This window comes from Rana temporaria, chromosome 8 (assembly GCF_905171775.1).
Source record: "Rana temporaria chromosome 8, aRanTem1.1, whole genome shotgun sequence".
In the NCBI taxonomy this organism is placed as follows: Eukaryota; Metazoa; Chordata; class Amphibia; order Anura; family Ranidae; genus Rana; species Rana temporaria.
In genome coordinates this window covers 142796187-142816625 of record NC_053496.1, presented here as the reverse complement: position 1 = coordinate 142816625, position 20439 = coordinate 142796187, and the positions used below count along the sequence as shown (strand labels likewise).

Below are 20439 nucleotides of genomic sequence, written 5' to 3'. Positions count from 1 at the left end.
GGCTGCAGAGAGGACTAGGGGTCTAGTGGGGTTTGAGGTCACAGAAGGGCAAGGGGAGGACCGCTTTGGTCTTTGGTGTGGGTCTTTCTGGTATGCCTGCCAACGAGCTGCATGGCAGGTCGACATATGTCTGGACAAGCATGTGGTGCCCAAGCGGGTGATGTTTTGGCCACGCGAGATACGCTTGAGACATATGTTGCAAACAGCAAAGGTAGCATCTGATGGACAGGTTTCAAAAAAGGCCCACACCAAAGAACTTTTGCTGTACCGTTGAGACACAGCAGCGCCACGTAATGCAGTTGGTGTACTGCCCTTAAGCTGACCCCTGGAGGGCTTCCTGCCTCTTTGAAGATGTGCCTGTGCCTCGTCCTCTTCCTCCTCCTCCTCTCTCCTACCAGGCACCCAGGTAGAGTCAATGACCTCATCATCCCCTCCCTCCTCATCATCACTGGCGACAACCTGGCAGTATGCTCCAGCTGGGGGAACATCACTCCCAGATTGTTGTCCCTCTCGGCCACCCCCTCTCCCTGGGCTCACATCAATGCCTTCCTCTATCAGTGTTCCGTCATCGGAGTCTTCAAAACGCTGTGCATCTTCAGCTAGCATGTACCCAACACTGTGTTGAAACAGTTCGGGGGACTCCTCAGGAGGACACGGTGGGACTAGGGAAGGATTGTGTGATCCCATTGTGCAGAGGGTAGAGGACGCCTTGGCAGCTGCTTTGCCAGACAAACTATAATCAGTCTGTGTGAGAGAGGATGAGGAGGATGAGGACGGCTTGGTCATCCACTCAACTAATTTCTCAGCATGTTGAGGCTCAACACGGCCAGCTCCCGAAAAGAAGGACGAGCGGCCACGGCCACGTGCTGAAGAGGATGCACCACATCCATCACCAGCGTTACCTCTAGATGCAGAGCCTGCTTGCCCTCATGACTCTCTGCCTCTCTTTGTCCTTCCAGCCATAGTTATGCGTTCAGGTGTTATGTAACAAAATAGTCGCTGTCACACCAACTGCGTTCAGATGGTATTAAACAGCAATCACACAGTAAGAGCGACTTGGTTCAAGTGTAAAGTAACAAAATAGTCGCTGTCACACCAACTGCGTTCAGATGGTATTAAACAGCAACCACACAGTAAGAGCGACTTGGCTCAAGTGTGAAGTAACAAAATAGTCGCTGTCACACCAACTGCGTTCAGATGGTATTAAACAGCAACCACACAGTAAGAGCGACTTGGCTCAAGTGTAAAGTAACAAAATAGTCGCTGTCACACCGACTGCGTTCAGATGGTATTAAACAGCAACCACACAGTAAGAGCGACTTGGCTCAAGTGTAAAGTAACAAAATAGTCGCTGTCACACCGACTGCGTTCAGATGGTATTAAACAGCAACCACACAGTAAGAGCGACTTGGCTCAAGTGTGAAGTAACAAAATAGTCGCTGTCACAACAACTGCGTTCAGATGGTATTAAACAGCAACCACACAGTAAGAGCGACTTGGCTCAAGTGTAAAGTAACAAAATAGTCGCTGTCACACCGACTGCGTTCAGATGGTATTAAACAGCAACCACACAGTAAGAGCGACTTGGCTCAAGTGTAAAGTAACAAAATAGTCGCTGTCACACCAACTGCGTTCAGATGGTATTAAACAGCAACCACACAGTAAGAGCGACTTGGCTCAAGTGTAAAGTAACAAAGTAGTCGCTGTCACACCAACTGCGTTCAGATGGTATTAAACAGCAACCACACAGTAAGAGCGACTTGGCTCAAGTGTAAAGTAACAAAGTAGTCGCTGTCACACCGACTGCGTTCAGATGGTATTAAACAGCAATCACACAGTAAGAGCGACTTGGTTCAAGTGTAAAGTAACAAAATAGTCGCTGTCACACCAACTGCTTTCAGATGGTATTAAACAGCAACCACACAGTAAGAGCGACTTGGCTCAAGTGTGAAGTAACAAAATAGTCGCTGTCACACCAACTGCGTTCAGATGGTATTAAACAGCAACCACACAGTAAGAGCGACTTGGCTCAAGTGTAAAGTAACAAAATAGTCGCTGTCACACCGACTGCGTTCAGATGGTATTAAACAGCAACCACACAGTAAGAGCGACTTGGCTCAAGTGTAAAGTAACAAAATAGTCGCTGTCACACCGACTGCGTTCAGATGGTATTAAACAGCAACCACACAGTAAGAGCGACTTGGCTCAAGTGTAAAGTAACAAAATAGTCGCTGTCACACCGACTGCGTTCAGATGGTATTAAACAGCAACCACACAGTAAGAGCGACTTGGCTCAAGTGTAAAGTAACAAAATAGTCGCTGTCACACCAACTGCGTTCAGATGGTATTAAACAGCAACCACACAGTAAGAGCGACTTGGCTCAAGTGTAAAGTAACAAAGTAGTCGCTGTCACACCAACTGCGTTCAGATGGTATTAAACAGCAACCACACAGTAAGAGCGACTTGGCTCAAGTGTAAAGTAACAAAGTAGTCGCTGTCACACCGACTGCGTTCAGATGGTATTAAACAGCAATCACACAGTAAGAGCGACTTGGTTCAAGTGTAAAGTAACAAAATAGTCGCTGTCACACCAACTGCTTTCAGATGGTATTAAACAGCAACCACACAGTAAGAGCGACTTGGCTCAAGTGTGAAGTAACAAAATAGTCGCTGTCACACCGACTGCGTTCAGATGGTATTAAACAGCAACCACACAGTAAGAGCGACTTGGCTCAAGTGTAAAGTAACAAAATAGTCGCTGTCACACCGACTGCGTTCAGATGGTATTAAACAGCAACCACACAGTAAGAGCGACTTGGCTCAAGTGTAAAGTAACAAAATAGTCGCTGTCACACCAACTGCGTTCAGATGGTATTAAACAGCAACCACACAGTAAGAGCGACTTGGCTCAAGTGTAAAGTAACAAAGTAGTCGCTGTCACACCAACTGCGTTCAGATGGTATTAAACAGCAACCACACAGTAAGAGCGACTTGGCTCAAGTGTAAAGTAACAAAGTAGTCGCTGTCACACCGACTGCGTTCAGATGGTATTAAACAGCAATCACACAGTAAGAGCGACTTGGTTCAAGTGTAAAGTAACAAAATAGTCGCTGTCACACCAACTGCTTTCAGATGGTATTAAACAGCAACCACACAGTAAGAGCGACTTGGCTCAAGTGTGAAGTAACAAAATAGTCGCTGTCACACAGACTGCGTTCAGATGGTATTAAACAGCAACCACACAGTAAGAGCGACTTGGCTCAAGTGTAAAGTAACAAAATAGTCGCTGTCACACCAACTGCGTTCAGATGGTATTAAACAGCAACCACACAGTAAGAGCGACTTGGCTCAAGTGTGAAGTAACAAAATAGTCGCTGTCACACCAACTGCGTTCAGATGGTATTAAACAGCAACCACACAGTAAGAGCGACTTGGCTCAAGTGTAAAGTAACAAAATAGTCGCTGTTACACCGACTGCGTTCAGATGGTATTAAACAGCAACCACACAGTAAGAGCGACTTGGCTCAAGTGTAAAGTAACAAAATAGTCGCTGTCACACCGACTGCGTTCAGATGGTATTAAACAGCAACCACACAGTAAGAGCGACTTGGCTCAAGTGTGAAGTAACAAAATAGTCGCTGTCACACCAACTGCGTTCAGATGGTATTAAACAGCAACCACACAGTAAGAGCGACTTGGCTCAAGTGTAAAGTAACAAAATAGTCGCTGTCACACCGACTGCGTTCAGATGGTATTAAACAGCAATCACACAGTAAGAGCGACTTGGTTCAAGTGTAAAGTAACAAAATAGTCGCTGTCACACCAACTGCTTTCAGATGGTATTAAACAGCAACCACACAGTAAGAGCGACTTGGCTCAAGTGTAAAGTAACAAAATAGCCGCAGTGACACCAACTGCCTTTAGTTGCTATTAAACAGCACGCACGCAGTAATAGCGACTGCGGTCAAATGCGATTTAACAGCACGCACGCAGTGACACCAACTGCCTTTAGTTGCTATTAAACAGCACGCACGCAGTAATAGCGACTGCGGTCAAATGCGATTTAACAGCACGCACGCAGTGACACCAACTGCCTTTAGTTGCTATTAAACAGCACGCACGCAGTAATAGCGACTGCGGTCAAATGCGATTTAACAGCACGCACGCAGTGACACCAACTGCCTTTAGTTGCTATTAAACAGCACGCACGCAGTAATAGCGACTGCGTTTCTGTGCAATTCAATAGCCCAGTTGCATTAACAGCGACTGCGCTTCTGTGCAAATAAATTGCACACGTGCAGTAACAGGTAATGCGTCTGTGTGTGCAATTAACTAGCACACGTTAAATAACACAGAATAATTATATTTAACCACTTACCCCCCGGAACATATTGCTGCCTAAAGACCAGAGTACTTTTTGCGATTCGGGACTGCGTCGCTTTAACAGACAATTGCGCGGTCGTGCGACGTGGCTCCCAAACAAAATTGGCGTCCTTTTTTTCCCACAAATAGAGCTTTCTTTTGGTGGTATTTGATCACCTCTGCGTTTTTTATTTTTTGCGCTATAAACAAAAATAGAGCGACAATTTTGAAAAAAATGAATATTTTTTACTTTTTGCTGTAATAAATATCCCCCAAAAATATATAAAAAAACATTTTTTTTCCTCAGTTTAGGCCGATACGTATTCTTCTACATATTTTTCGTAAAAAAAATCGCAATAAGCGTTTATTGATTGGTTTGCGCAAAAGTTATAGCGTTTACAAAATAGGGGGTATTTTTATGGCATTTTTATTAATATTTTTTTTACTAGTAATGGCGGCGATCAGCGATTTTTTTTTCGGTATTGCGACATTATGGCGGACACTTCGGACATTTTTGACACATTTTTGGGACCATTGGCATTTTTATAGCGATCAGTGCTATAAAAATGCATTAGATTACTATAAAAATGCCACTGGCAGTGAAGGGGTTAACACTAGGGGGCGGGGAAGGGGTTAAGTATGCCTGGGTGTGTTCTTACTGTGGGGGGGGGGGGTGGCCTCACTAGGGGAAACACTGATTTTCTGTTCATACATTGTATGAACAGAAAATCAGCATTTCCCCTGCTGACAGGAACGAGAGCTGTGTGTTTACACACACAGCTCCCGTTCCCCGCTCTGTACCGAGCGATCGCGTGTGCCCGGCGGCGATCGCGCCCGCCGGGCACACGCACGGGAGTCGGGGGCGAGCGGGGAGCGCGCGCGCGCGCCTCCGGCGGCGCGCACGCGCCCCCTAGTGGCGGCTATACGATAGGACGTATAGCTACGGGCTCTCGCCCAGGAGAGCCGACCTGCCGCCGTATAATGACGGTGGCTGGTCGGCTACTAGTTAAAGTAAATCCCTAATGCAGGCAATACAACACGTTAGAGCGCTGCATGTAGAACAATCTCCTGCCTGATAGATAAACTAGCTGAGCTGTACAGTTTATAAATATATTGACAACGCCTAAGGATGTGAATATATTCTCTACAAACTGTACTTTTAACTATACTGACTACACTTCCTACTCTATCTATCTTTCTATCTATCTAGTTAAGACACTGTGTCTCTATCTCTCTATCTCTCTCTGTCTGACTGACTGATCTTCTCTAGAACCGCCAACACACTACACTAGGCAGCCGTGCAGGCTGCCTTTTATAGTGGGGGGCGTGTACTAATCCCCCTGAGCCATAATTGGCCAAAGCCACCCTGGCTTTGGCCAATTATGGCTCTTCGTTTTTTGAGCGCTGTGATTGGCCAAGCATGCGGGACATACAGCATGCTTGGCCAATCATCAGCGCTCAACGCCCCAGTGAATTATGGGACGTTTTGCGTCACTCGAATTTGGCGCGAACGATCCGTTTTGTTCGAGTTTCGACGAACGATCGAACGACCGATGTTCGAGTCGAACATACGTTCGAGTCGAACATACGTTCGAATCGAACGCGGAGCTCATCCCTACTTGTGATATTGTGTTTGTTACACGTGTTCCAAGATCCCTGTTTATCTACCCTGCTCTGCTAGACTGGATTCCCTCATTGACCTTGGATCGGATATCGGACTATTCTCTGAACTCTGCCTGCCTTTTCACTACGGATTTACCCCAACTAATCTGAACCTTGCCTACTTTGTACCTGGACTGTCATTGAACCACTCTGGCTGTCTGTGTGGTGGCAAGGCATTATAGCATTGTTTATAAGTCCTGAGGGCAACAGAGTACCGGTAGGCTTGCTTGCTTCATGGGAAAGGGGGCTGCTATAGGTGAAGGACACAGAAGCTAGCTAAGAAAAAAATATAAATTTTATTTGCGTACAGTGTTGCATGACCGCACAATTGCAGCCACTGTGCCCATCAAACGCAACCACTGTGCCCATCAAACGCAGCCACTGTGCCCATCAAACGCAGCCACTGTGCCATCAAATGCAGCCACTGTGTCATCAATTGTCGCCACTGTGCCATGCCATGATTTGTCGCCACTGTGCCATGCCATCAATTGTCACCACTGGTGCCATCAATTGTCGCCACTGTGCCATGCCAACAAATGCAGCCACTGTGCCATGCCATCAAACGCAGCCACTGTGCCATCATTTATCGCCACTGTGCCCATCAATTGTCACCACTGTGCCATGCCATCAAATGCAGCCACTGTGCCATCAATTTTCACCACTGTGCTATGCCAAACGCAGCCACTGTGCCATCAATTGTCGCCACTGTGCCATAAATTGTCGGAAAAACGCCTTACGTAAACAGCGTATCGGGCGCAAGTACGTTCGTGAATCGGCGTATCTAGGTCATTTGCATATTCGACACGTAAATCCACGTACACGCCCCTAGCGGCCAGCGTAAATATGCACATAAGATACAACGGTGTAGGAGACTTACGCCGGTCGTATCTTAGCCAAATTTAAGCATATCTGGTTTCCAGAATACGCTTAAATATACGACGGCGCGCATTCGAACTTACGACGGCGTATCTACTGATACGTCGTCGTAAGTCTTTTTGAATCCGGCTACATGTGTCCAGTGGCCTGAGAGTTGTGGGAAGTGGGCCTGAGCATTTGTGTTTCGTGTATTTGCATGTGTTCATGCGTATTCGCACGTACATGCATTCCTTTAGGCAAAATGTATGAATGTTCAAAATCTGTATGTTCATATGCATGTATTTGCTTACATGCATACATGTGCTGGTGCAAATATTGATGTGGAATGCAGATTTTTCTATTTTTTTTTCTTCTTAATCCTGAATACGTCCCTGTTTCTACAGGCACAAAAATAGGCTGCATTTTGGATGAGTAAAAAAAAACCTCTGTACTAAGCTTTTTAACCACTTCAGCTCCAAACCTGTTGTTTACAAGTTAATGTAGCACTACCCCCGAAGGAGCTGCTGGTTAGATTTTGGGTTTGCACGTTACCTCTATAGCTTCTTTGTCAGGATGGGAAAGTCCATAATAAAAGCAATGTCCTGACATTTATTTTTACTGCAGGGTAACTTGAAGTAGAGAAAGTAGGAGGGAGGAGAAGAGCATGGGAAGGTTCAGGCACACGGTACAGAATCAATCAGTCTCCACTCTCAGCTATTGAGTGGGCATTGATCACCCAGATAGTCCCCTCTCACATGGCCTAGCAGCCGGGATGATGCACAAACTAATGTCCAGATGGTCTCTGCCACAGACCTTTTGGAATGAACTTGGTCTCTGCCACAGACCTTTGAATGCGCTTGGATGCATCCAGGAATCCTCTGCCACAGGATTTTAAAGTCCCAAACCTACAACCGTGCAGTAAAAGAGCCTTTAAGCCGGAACTGGCAGACTGCAGGGCTTTCAATGTAGTGGATCCCTCCTTAATTAGGTCACCAGGCCTCACCCGAGACACTAGCACTTTGCCGGTCTCCTCCAAAGCAGGTCCACCCCCAGGTTCCTTCATCAGGTAGCTTCCTCCCTTGTGGACAGACAGCTTGGGATCCCCTTTTAGGATTGCAGGCCCCAGCCAGCATAGCTGGGCCTACTCAATAGCGAAACAACTCCGGGCCAACATGGCCCCAAAGTCGGGCTCACACACATGCACCTCGCGCCAGGAGGGCCACGAGGCGAAGCACCCCGACAAATGGCGTCCACCCCCCAAGTACCCCTTACCAGCATGCACAGCGAGGCCACCACTCCCACCGCACTGCTGCCGAGAAGGGACACCCAACACACCATGGTGCACCTGCGTTCCAACATAAGGCCAAGATGGCAACACCACCTACAGGCAACCAAGTAGTACCACAGCCAGAACAGAGGCAAATTTGTGTTAATCAAACAGATCTGGGCCCAAGTATTGGCCCAGACTTCCCTTAAATTTGAAATAGTGCCCCCTAAATTTGGGGTGGGCGCTACATTAAAATAATTTATATTTGCTAGAAAATTACTTAGAACCCCCAAACATTATATATATATATATATATATTTTTCTAACACCATAGAGAATAAAATGGCGGCTGTTGCAATACTTTTTGTCACACAGCCGTTATACAAGCGCACTTTTTTGAGAAAAAATAAGACAATAGTAAAGTTAGCCCAATTTTTTTTATATTGTGAAAGATGATGTTACGCCAAGTAAATTGATACCCAACATGCCACGCTTCAAATTTGCACCCACTCATGGAATGGCGACAAACTTTTACCCTTAAAAATCTCCATATGCGACGTTTAAAAAATTCTACAGGTTGCATGTGTAGCGTCTGTGTACTTTTCAGTACAGGTGCTATGTCAAATTTAATAGGATGAGAGAGTTACTTGCTTTCATCCATGTTGATTTATCTAAAATTGGGTGTTGCCAGCCCTGAACTGTTCCCTGGGTCATTCTGTGCTCCAGAGATGTAGTTCTATCTCTGGATGGCAGGTGGCGCCAGAGTGGATGGCAGGTGGCGCCAGAGAGGTCCTTTTTTTTCCAGCAGCCAATCAGAGGAGTTCTTCCCTCGCGGGGCATCCTGGGGGAGGGTATTTCTGTGGCAGACGCCATTTTCCGGGGTTCTTCGCGGGTTCCTGGTTCCAGGTGCGGCACCCACCTTTAGGGTGTGTGCACATCACAGGCCCCGGCGAGATGGCCTACCAGGCCGGGCTCACGTGCTACGCGGAGTTCCTAACTCTGGGCCCTCATGGCCCGGAGCAACTGATGCTGCCAAGGGGCCCCAGTGACTTACTGGGTCTCCCATCTTTATTGAGAAGATCCCAAGCGAGTTGTGCTGTTCGGTGGGGAGTCGGTCTGAGGAGAACCCGGAGGCAGGTGATCCAATAGGGCTTAGACCAACCATCTGTGATCTGGGTGACTGGACACTGACAGGTTGTATGCTGCAAACTGTCAGTCGGTGGCCCTAAGCTATCAAGTCTACCTGAGGAGGATTCAGGAAAAACTGTGTTTACTGGGAGGATTCGCTCTATCGTCCATATTTACAAGTATTGGGCCTGTGGCAGAGGTCTCACTACAAAACCTTAGTCTTACTAGAGCCAAGTCTGTGGCAGAGACTTGTTCCTTTCCCAGCAGTTCCGAGTTACACTCTGGCTGCCAGGCCTGTGAGAGGGACCTGTCCAGGGGCACTTTACCCACTCTGGCTGGAGTGGCTACGAAGCAAGATTAATCATTGGAGGCAGGACTGCTTCTTCTATCCATAGCCTGAATCTGCAAAGTTCTCTCCTTTTCACCAATCTATTCTATCTACCTCAAGTTGACTCTTGGTCATGTTTGACCCAAAATAAAAGCACAGAAGACGTCAGCTAATTGTTTGGACATTCCATCATTGCTATCATCATCATCATTACCCCTAGACATAATCACAGAGGTAACACAACTATGCCGATCCCAATTCTAACCAGAGGCTCCTGAGGGGGTAGCGCTACACATGTTTGGAGTTACAGAGGGGGTCTAGGGCTCGAATTATTGCTATCGCTCTACCAATTGCGGTGATACCTCACATGTGTGGTTTTTCATATGCGGCCACTACTAACGTATGCGTTCGCTTCTGCACGTTAGTTCGGTGGGACGGGGTGCGTTTAAAAATATATATTTTTCTCATTTATTTTACCTTTTTTTTTTTTTTTTTTTTACTGTTCATTTAAAAGAATAAATGGTCTCACTTTTATTCCTATTACAAGAAATGTAAACTTCCCTTGTAATAGAAAAAAGCATGACAGGACCTCTTAAATATGAGATCTGGGGTCAAAAATACCTCCGATCTCATATTTACACTAAAATGCAACAAAAAATGTTCTTTAATAAAAAAAATTATCTTTAAGAACCATGGGCCAGATCCACAAAAGGGATACGCAGGCGTATCTGCTGATACGCCGGCGTATCCCTGTTTCTATCTATGCGGCTGATTCAGAGAATCAGTTACGCATAGATATTCCTAAGATCCGGCAGGTGTAATAGTTTTACACTGTCGGATCTTAGGATGCAGTACCGCGGCCGCCGCTGGGGCCATTTCTCGTCGAAATTCCGCGTCGGGTATGCAAATTAGCACTTACGGAGATCCACAAAGGTTTTTCCCTACCATGTAAAAGTATACCTGTCTTTCCCGCGTCGCTGTCAAATTTCTTTTTACATTTTTTTTTTCCCGCCGCATCTTTTTTTTACCCGTCGCGATTCACAAAACTCGGCGCAACATAACGTAACGCAAAGCACGTCGGGAAAATAGCATCGGGAGCATGCGCAGTACGTCCAGCGCGGGAGCGCGCCTAATTTAAATGGGACTCGCCCCATTAGATTGGGCCCGCCTTGCGCCGGACGGATTTAAGTTACACCGCTGCAAATTTCAAGGTAAGTGCTTTGTGGATCGGGCACTTAGGTAGAAACTTTGCGGCGGTGTAACTTAAATCGGAATATTTAAGTTGCGCCCGCTGGCTGTGGATCTGGCCCTATGGGCAGAAGTGAGGTTTTGACGCCGCTTCTGGCCTGCAATGGTATGGAGATGGGTGGGGGCCATCTTCCCCTCACTCGGTTCCATACCACACACGGGAGCGGATGCGATCACCTCCGCCGGCGGCTCCGGTAAGCAGCGGAGGGCACCATAGCATGGCGGGGCCCCTCTCTCGCCGCGGATAAAAGTGACCACTTTTATCTAAAAGCGCAACTCCCGCTGAAAAAGAGTATACTAGTATAGAAGAGCCATAACAGCGATATCCCTCTTCAAACAGACGAGGTATAATGATGGCGGTCAGTCCCTAAGTGGTTAAAGCTGGAGTGTGCAAAAGACCCTATTTTCACAGCTTAATTGAACAATCTGAAGGTAGAAGCTGATTGGTTACTATGTATAGCTGTTCCAGGTTCTGTGTATACTTCAAATTAAGATTGTCCAAAAAAAAGGGAGCCATCAAATGCCCTGAATCATGCACCACACTGCTCCCTACCGCAGTTAGGAATGAACAGCTGCCAGAGCGGTGAAGCACTCCGGCAACTGTCTGCTATAATGTGAACCTGGCCTTATTAAATCTTCCCCTATATGTCTCTGCACCTATTGTTCAGCCTACTGCCTTGCAAAATAATTGTGCTACCTTTTCAGATCTGCCAAGCATAGTGAAATAACAGTATGGTAAATTGTGAAGTCGAAAAAAAAATTTAAGCGCATACAGTATACTAAGGCTATATATTTTTGCAGTATGGCAAGAGAAGATTATTGGGTGATGTCATGGCTCTGGGAATTCACAGCCAATGTCAAGTGCTTTCTTACACAGTAGCCAAAGCTGCTGAATTCATTCCGTTTAAAATAGAAATAATAGGTGACATTTTTGTGTATAAATATAAAAAAAAAAAACATCACATTCCATAATTTCTCAGCTGCATAAGAGCTGGTAGAAAAGAAACAGCAGCACACTGATGCTTTCATTAGCATAATACCTTATTATGCCATAAAGGTCCTTGTTCAGACACTTCCTGTTTATAGTGTGACAACTGTTTCCTAATTGTACTCCAGGAACCTAGTCCAGAGTAACGTTGTGAAGCTGGCACTGAAGTGGCTGAAAAAGGTCACTCCAGTGTTGCAATAAAATCATTTTCTTTGTTCCTACCCATCTATACTGTGGGCCAGATTCACAAAGAGATACGACGGTGTATCTACAGATACACCATCGTATCTCTGACGTAAACTGGTCCTATCTATGCGCCTGATTCATAGAATCAGTTACGCATAGATAGGGCTAGATCCGACAGTGTCACAATGTGTTACACTGTCGGATCTTTTTTTCAATTTAAAAATGGCGCCGGGGGCGTTCCCGCTGATTTACGATAAATAATATGTAAATCAGCGAGATACGCAAATTCACGAACGTACGCGGACCCGACGCAGTCTTCTTACGATGTTTCCGTAGCGGCGTACCCGTCGTATACTTACCCCTGCTTTCATCAGGCGCAGCCAATGTTAAGTATAGCCGGCGTTCCCGCGTCGAATTTTAATTTTTTAACGTTGTTTGCGTAAGTCGTTCTCGAATACGGACGGACGTCGTTTACGTAAGCGTCGCAACCACTGACGTCCTAGCGACGTCAGTGGGAGCAATGCACGCCGGGAAATTTCGCGGACGGCGCCTGCGCATTTAAATCGGCGCGGGAACGCGCCTGATTTAAATAGTACACTCCCCTAGCCGCGGAATTTTAATTCCGCCGGAGGATTTAGGATCCGCCGTCGCAAGTTTGGAAGTAAGTTGTTTGTGAATTAGCCACTTGCCTCCTAAACTTGCGGGAGCGGATCTTAATTCACGTAGAACGAGCGGATCTATAGATCCGCTGCGCTACGTGAATCTGGCCCTGTATTTGTTAGCCTGTTGCCTAGGTTGGAGTTATTGTTTGCTCTTTATACTGCTGGTTACAAACGGAGATTGGTATTTAGTCACTAGGTGGGCTGGCCCTTTAGATTTCATATGGCGATGTTTAACCCATTGGTCATACTGGGAATGTTATTTACTCACCAGGTGGGCTGGCTCTTTAGATTTCATATGGTGATGTTTAACCCATTGGTCATACTGGGAATGTTATTTACTCACCAGGTGGGCTGGCTCTTTAGATTTCATATGGCGATGTTTAACCCATTGGTCATACTGGGAATGTTATTTACTCACCAGGTGGGCTGGCTCTTTAGATTTTATATGGCGATGTTTAACCCATTGGTCATACTGGGAATGTTATTTACTCACTAGGTGGGCTCGCCCTTTAGATTTAATATGGTGATGTTTAACCCATTGGTCATACTGGGAATGTTATTTACTCACTAGGTGGGCTGGCCCTTTAGATTTCATATGGCGATGTTTAACCCAATGGTCATTTCAGAAGTTGTTTTTACATTACACAGGCACAGTCCACTGTTATCACAATTGGGAACCTAGTCCAGAGTAATCATGTGCAACTGACATTGGTGATTGATAAAAAGCTTGAGGAAATCAGCAGCACAGAGATATACAAAAACAATATAAAGAAATGTGTATTTTATAGGGAAAAAGAACAATTCATTATGATATACAGTGCTTTAGTAAAATAAATAAGTTAGGAGTAAAATCTACACCAAGCCTATTTAACCACATGCTTCGAATTAATCCACACCCATTTTGGAAACATAGTTTATCTTTACTGACACTTATAGGTTATTATGTAAATGTTTTAAGACACATAGAGTTTAATAGAATAGACAATATTATCTACAACAATTTCCAATTTGAAAATGTGTGCTATTTTATAAATATATATATATATATATATATATATATATATATATATATATAATTTTTTTTTGGGGTATCCCTCCCTTAGATGCTGCTAAGACAACTATGTCAGTGGTGTACAATTAAACTGTTTTAGTGACCTGTGCATAGGTGTGAATAAAATCCTTCCTGTTGCAGCATGATGAGAAGGGAGCCCCATCCAAAAAGGACTGCTGAGAAGAAAAGATTTTCCAGCACTGCAGTACAAGCAATCCACCAACGACGGGCAAATGCAGTTTCCAGAGAAGGAGCCATGTCCACGTTCTAAGAAGCAGGAGAAAGGTAAACAAGACAAAAAGTGCATCAGTGAATTTTAGTGGATACAACACACTGAATATGGTATATTCCAATAATATTTCTCTTGCTGTGTATAATACATGAATACAAATAAAAACATCACAGTTTTCAATAGATTTATGTTTCCAAGTCCCTAACGTGTTGACATTTTTCCATGCTGTCATTTCAAATACGTGGACACTGTCAATTTAGTTTGGTGCTGAAGCTCTTTCATTTCCTCTTCACTTAAAACCATAAATCATATTATTGTAGCATAAAAAGGCTCATACATTATAAAATTAAGAGCCTTGAAGCTTAAAAAGTTTATAAAATGTAAGGGAAGAAAGGTGCTTCTAACATCATCATAAGGTAGAAGCAGAATGGGGTAATCTGAGTCTCTAAATCCCTCAGGGCTTGTACTGGAGTTTTGGCATCTGCAAACCAGTATACTATAACTACCCTTCATCAAAAGGCTCTCTTTGTTACCTGCATGGTGTATAAAAAGTTGCTGCAAGCAAACTTTTGCTTTCAAAGCTTTGTATGGAAGAATATTGGGTGATGCACTTTTGAAGACACAGCCTGTCACACAACTCTCACTTGCACAATAGGAGTGACACTACATCTAATACTTGCAAAATTGCAGTATTTTCTTATTACATTTTAGTGCTCCAAGTAAACCTGTGACCGTGCTGTAGACAAAAAGGTGTTTACATAATCTTAACAAACAGTATATGAGCTTGAAAACAAGTCCTCGCTGACCTCTGGAGCTGAAAGTGCTGTGAAGAAATACATTTTCAGAATTCATAGCCAAAGTACTAAAGTTGTTTTAGTAGCTAACCATACTCCCCCATCAGAGGCATAATTAGAACCTTCAGGGCCCCAGTGCAAGAAACCATCTCAGGGCCCTTTCTATTGGTTCTGGGGCCCTTTGCACTGATCACGTGGCCCTATACTCCTGTCATGGGGCACTGAACCCGTAAACTGCCTGGGTCAGAGACCCATCCCCTCTCCACTGTTTATGATGCAGGGGGATGTATTGGTCATGCATACTGGGCTAACTATTAGCTGTGTGTGTAGCAGCTATTTTGTTCAGATACCTGCCCATACTATGTCACTGGTACTGTATATAAAGACATCCTTTCACACACGCACTGCACGCTACCCACTTACACAAACTCGTGGTCTAGAGATTTGGGAATTGAGCTCACCCCAAATTTCAAATTGCTATCTAGATAGTACAGTGTTTTGGTTAACCAGATTTTCCCTGAAACATCTGATGTATGCTGGCGCTGTCACAGAACAAGGGGAACCTATCTGCATACAGTATGTGGTGAGACTGTACCAGAATTCGATCATTCTGGAAGCAGATCTTTCATGTCTATAATGGAATCTATGATGAGTTTCTTACCCCTTCTCCTAGGATCGCACCTCTATCCTTTTTGCCTGGCCCCACTAAAGCTCACAAATCTTGTCTCCTCAAAATGTTTTTATCTGCGGCACAACAGCTTATTTCCAGGTTTTGAAAATCCAATACTTCACCTCCCCTAAATTTATGAGTAGGTTTAATAAATGATATCATGCTCATGGAGGAGAAGGAGGCCAGGGAACTAGACTCATGGGAAAAGGACAATAAATTGTGGTACCCTTGGCTTCATTACTTAACTTCGGATAAATAGCAAGGAAGACTTTTCACTTAACCAACATAGGAATTATAACAAAATCTCCCCTCCTCTTTAACCTTATGCCATTTCATAGTCGCCATGGTATCAGCCGCTCAAAAGAAAGACTTTGCTTTTTGTTTTTCCTTATTTTTTTTAGATGGTTGTGGCTATCATCGTGTCACCCTAGCTTACCATCATTCCGTGCAATTCTTCTTCTCCCCTCCTTTTGTTTATTTTCTTCTCCACTCCTTTTGTTTTTCTTCTTCTCTACTCCTTTCTATATCTCCTTCTTTTAACCTCCCTCTCGAAGAAAATTAGTATAGTTGTGGCCTATTGTAACCTGGGACCTCTAAAGGGCCCCTCCATTTGTTTTGACTCTGTATGTTTTTAATGATGGATACACTCCACTTTCATTCCCTTCTTTTATTCTGTACCCACATTAGCTTTAATATGTGGCTTTTTTCTATGCTGAAAAATTAACAATAAAAATATATTCAACCTAAAAGAGAAGTATGGGTATTTAAAATTTTTTTTTTAGATTCATACTTATCAGATGCAGCATCAGTCCGATGCTGCATCTGTCCCCCGTTGCCTCTAACACTGAGAATTGATCGAACACTGCTGATCACTTGATTTTTTACAACTCTGCTCTGCCTCCTCCTTGCTCACTAAAGAGCTGGGCTGTGGAGGGGGCCGGAGTGGCCAGCCCAGGCTCCTAGTGGCGCATTAAGAGGCTGGGTGCCAGTACAGAGATCTGGGTGGATCCTGACTCTATGGGCGTGAGACACCCGAGCCTGCACTGACTCTGTGATGTCAGTAGAGAGCAGACTTCAGCCCACTGTGCTGAAAACGGGTCACTGGAGTGCAGAACAAACAAGCTTTGGCTTTACATAAAAACAAGTTTGACCCAATCGCCTCAAAGAGTCACTGCCAGCGGGCAATGGTAGCCCAATGTTAAGGTATGCAGGTTTTGGTAAGGTTTTGCTTAAGGCAAGACATTTTTTTAACCATGTCACACCCTTAATTCTCTTGAGGTGTACAGAAAGCCTTTACTTGAGACCCCCTTTTCTGCCACCTATTATTATTATTATTATTATTATTATTATTATTATTGCCCTCACTAAAATTGCTGAACTATTTTAGACATCTAGAGTGACTGTATAGCATTTTCATATTATGCTGAATGAAGTCAGAAAGTTACACTACAGCTGCCATCTACAAGTAACTCTACAACTTTAACTCCTACAGGTAATTATTATAATTAAATGACATACCTAGCTTCTACTTTTTAGCCTCAATTTTAACCTAAGCGATACATGGTGGTTTTATTAAATCATGTGAGCAAAAATTAACCATAACACAATATTGTTATACAAGTCTCTAAAGTATTCTCAAATTAACATGTCATATTAATATGGTAGATTATTCTAATTTCCCATATTCTGAAGAATCAAATCACATCCCAAAAACGCATCAATAACGTTTTCTTGGTATTGTTTAAATTTTATATATATATAAAATTATATAAAATACCAGTATATATCTTTTAAGATGTTTTTTTTTCTGTGCAAAATAACAATGACCTGAAATGGCAATTCACAATATTCCAATATAAGCCAAAAAATTGAACATTTTGAAAAATAGAACACTTTTTTTAGTTTCTATTGTAAAATTTTGCAAATAAGTAATTTTTCTTTATAAATTTGGGCCAACATTTATACTGTTACATATTTTTGGTAAAAATAACCCAAATTAATATATATTATTTGGTCTGTGTGAAAGTTATAGAGTCTACAAGCTATGGTGCAAATCATTTAAAATTGTTCACACCTGATGTACTGACAGACATCTAATTTCTTGCGATACTAACAAGCCAGGACAGTAAAAATACCCCCCAAATGACACCTTTTTGGAAAGTAGACAATGCAAGGTATTTAGTAAGAGGCATTGTGAGTTTTTTGAAGTTGTAATTTTTTCCCACAATTCATGGGAAATTTCTTTTTTTACACAAAGTTGTCATATTAACAAGTTATTTCTCTTACACAGCACATGCATAATTGCAATGACACCCCAAAATACATTCCGCTACTCCTGCTGAGTATAGCGATATTGTGTGTGAGACTTTTACACAGCCTGGCCACATACAGAGGCCCAACATCCAAATGGCACCTCCGGGCGTTCTAGGAGCATAAATTATACATCTAATTTGATAACGACCTATCACACTTTTGAAGGCCCTGGAGCACCAGGACAATGGAAACACCTACGAAAATTTCCCCATTTTGGAAAGTAAGTAAAATGTTTTGTCACAATTCTATTTGGAACTGTTATATGTTCATATCAGAGCCCAGGGTGGCTTACTGGACATTTTTCTATCACAATGTGTTATATCAATTTTTTGGTTTTAAGATTGCATTTAGCAAGACTTGCACTTCTATACACCTACCATTTATGTGTTTATATGTACAGTTTTAGTGGTTTTCTATATCACTGTGTGCTGATTATCAAATTTACAGCACATGCTGCACTGAGCCACTTGCCACTTTAGCATTATTAACTGTGATATGTTATAATTTATGATCTATTTGCACCTATTACAGCATACCTTGTTTTTTTTTTCACTTTTGATTGTTATATCATTCTTGCACTACCACTTTATTTTTGTATATCACAATATTTGTCAGAGAGTTTACAGCGCAGCATCACATTTTTTTTTCATTTATAAATTCAAACACCCCAACGTATAATCTATGAGGCATAATGAGTCTTTTGAAGGGTTCATGTTTTTCCTGAACTTTTTGGTAAATTTGGAAAATAAATTAAACCCCATTTTTTTTTTACACAAAGTTGTCAATTTATAAGATATTTCCAACACATAACATGGTACATAGCAAAAATGACACCCCAAAATACATTCTGCTACTCCTCCCAAGTATGGCGATACCACATGTGTGAGACTTTTACACAGCCTGGCCACATACAGAGGCTCAACATCCAAGTAGCATCTCCAGGCGTTTTAGGAGCATAAATTACACATCTAATTTTGAGACAACCTATCACAATTTTGAAGGCCCTGGAGCAACAGGACAATGGAAACGCCTACAAAATTACTCCATTTTGGAAAGCAAACGTATAATCTACGAGGCATAATGAGTCTTTTGAACGATTCATTTTTTTCCAGAAGTGTAGTGTGAGCTGATACCACAAACAGGTGAAGCAGAAAACTAAAAAAGGAACAGTGGGAAAAATGAGAAAAAAAAACCTATTCATTTAAGCTCACATCCCCCTGATGTAAAACCTTCCATAAATGGCTTGAATAATCTAGATCTGTGTTTCTCAACTCCAGTCCTCAAGACACCCCAACAGGTCATGTTTTAAGGATTTCCCTCAGATGAAAGGACTGTGTTAATTACTAAGGCAGTGAAACTGATCTTATCATATGTGGAAAATAATGGCTTTTGTTCATCTGTTAATATTTGTTCAAATTTAGTTTTTGATCTATTTAATTGAGGTAGTTCTATCTTTGTTGCAATATATGTAGCTAATTTATGATATTGTAGCCATTTATGTTTATGTTCCAGTCCCAGATCTTGTATTTTTGGCAGTTTCCCATCCACTAGGATCTGGGCGACCCTTGCAATCTCCAATATGTTCAATTTTAAGTATTTTGTGGTTGCTAAAGCTGGCTGAAATTCTGGATTGGAGAACAGTGGGGTCATATATCATAGTGGATAGGTTCCCCTTTTTTAATTCTATATCCCACATTTTTAATGTAGCTCTTACAAAAATAGTTAATTTCTTGTTTCCAGGTCTTAGATGAGGTTTTATCCAAGGAAGCGCTTTGAGTTGAGTTCCTATTATATCTTCTTCTAGTTTAACCCATTGTGTATCCTTCCTATTATTATACCAGTCTATAATCCTAGTCAAGGAAGCAGCTTGTAGATATTCTGAGAAGTCTGGAAGTGCTAACCCTCCATTTTTCTTGGTTCTAATTAAAATTTCTCTTCTAATTTGCTGTGTTTTATGGGCCCTCATAAAGCTTCCTATGGCTTTCCTAATTCAATTTTTTGTTTTTTCGGAATGACTAGTGAAATTGTTTGAAAGATGTATAAAAATGTTGGCAATATATCTATTTTTATTATGTTGATTCTCCCCATCCATGAGTATGTTACCTTTTCATATTTTTGTAATAGTTGTATTACTTTTTGGACAGTCGCATTATAATTCAATTCTTGTAATTTATTCAAATCTCTCAGAAAATAAATTCCCAAATACTTAATAGCTATTTGTTGCCATTTAAACGAAAAATCCTTCTGCAATAATATTTGTATTTTTTCTGTTAATGATACGTTTAGCATTTAAGATTTTTCATAATTAACTTTAAAATTACTTAATTCCCCAAATCTTTTAAATTATTTTATTAAATTAGGTATTGTTATAACGGGATTGGTCACATATATTAACAAGTCATCTGTGCAGACTATTGTTTTATATTCTTTATCTTTAATGCTAATACCTTGTATATCTTTGTTTTTCCTAATTGCTTGTATGAGATGTTCCTTTACTAGTATATAAAATAAGGGAGATAGTGGACATCCCTGTTGGGCTCCGTTTGAAATTTCTATATAATCTGATAACATTCCATTTATTCTAATTTTAGCCCAAGAATTAGAAAACAATGCAACAATCCTGCTAAGCATTTTTGGGCCCAATACTATCTGAACTAATGTTTCCTCCAAGAACTGCCATCCCACCCTATCA

General features: G+C 42.6%; 1 protein-coding gene across 2 annotated transcripts in view; it reads right to left on the bottom strand.

Annotated features, from left to right (window-relative positions):
• SLC43A1 (solute carrier family 43 member 1) overlaps positions 1 to 20439 on the bottom strand; it is a 221487-nt gene that overhangs the window by 169077 nt on the left and 31971 nt on the right. The window contains exon 2 of one of the 2 annotated variants that reach the window (XM_040320805.1): positions 13843 to 14005. In XM_040320805.1, coding sequence (XP_040176739.1) covers positions 13843 to 13996 — 154 coding nt within the window. In that variant the 5' untranslated portion in view covers positions 13997 to 14005. Of the gene's footprint in view, positions 1 to 13842; positions 14014 to 20439 lie in introns of both variants that reach the window. The other variant, XM_040320804.1, reaches the window with a different exon arrangement.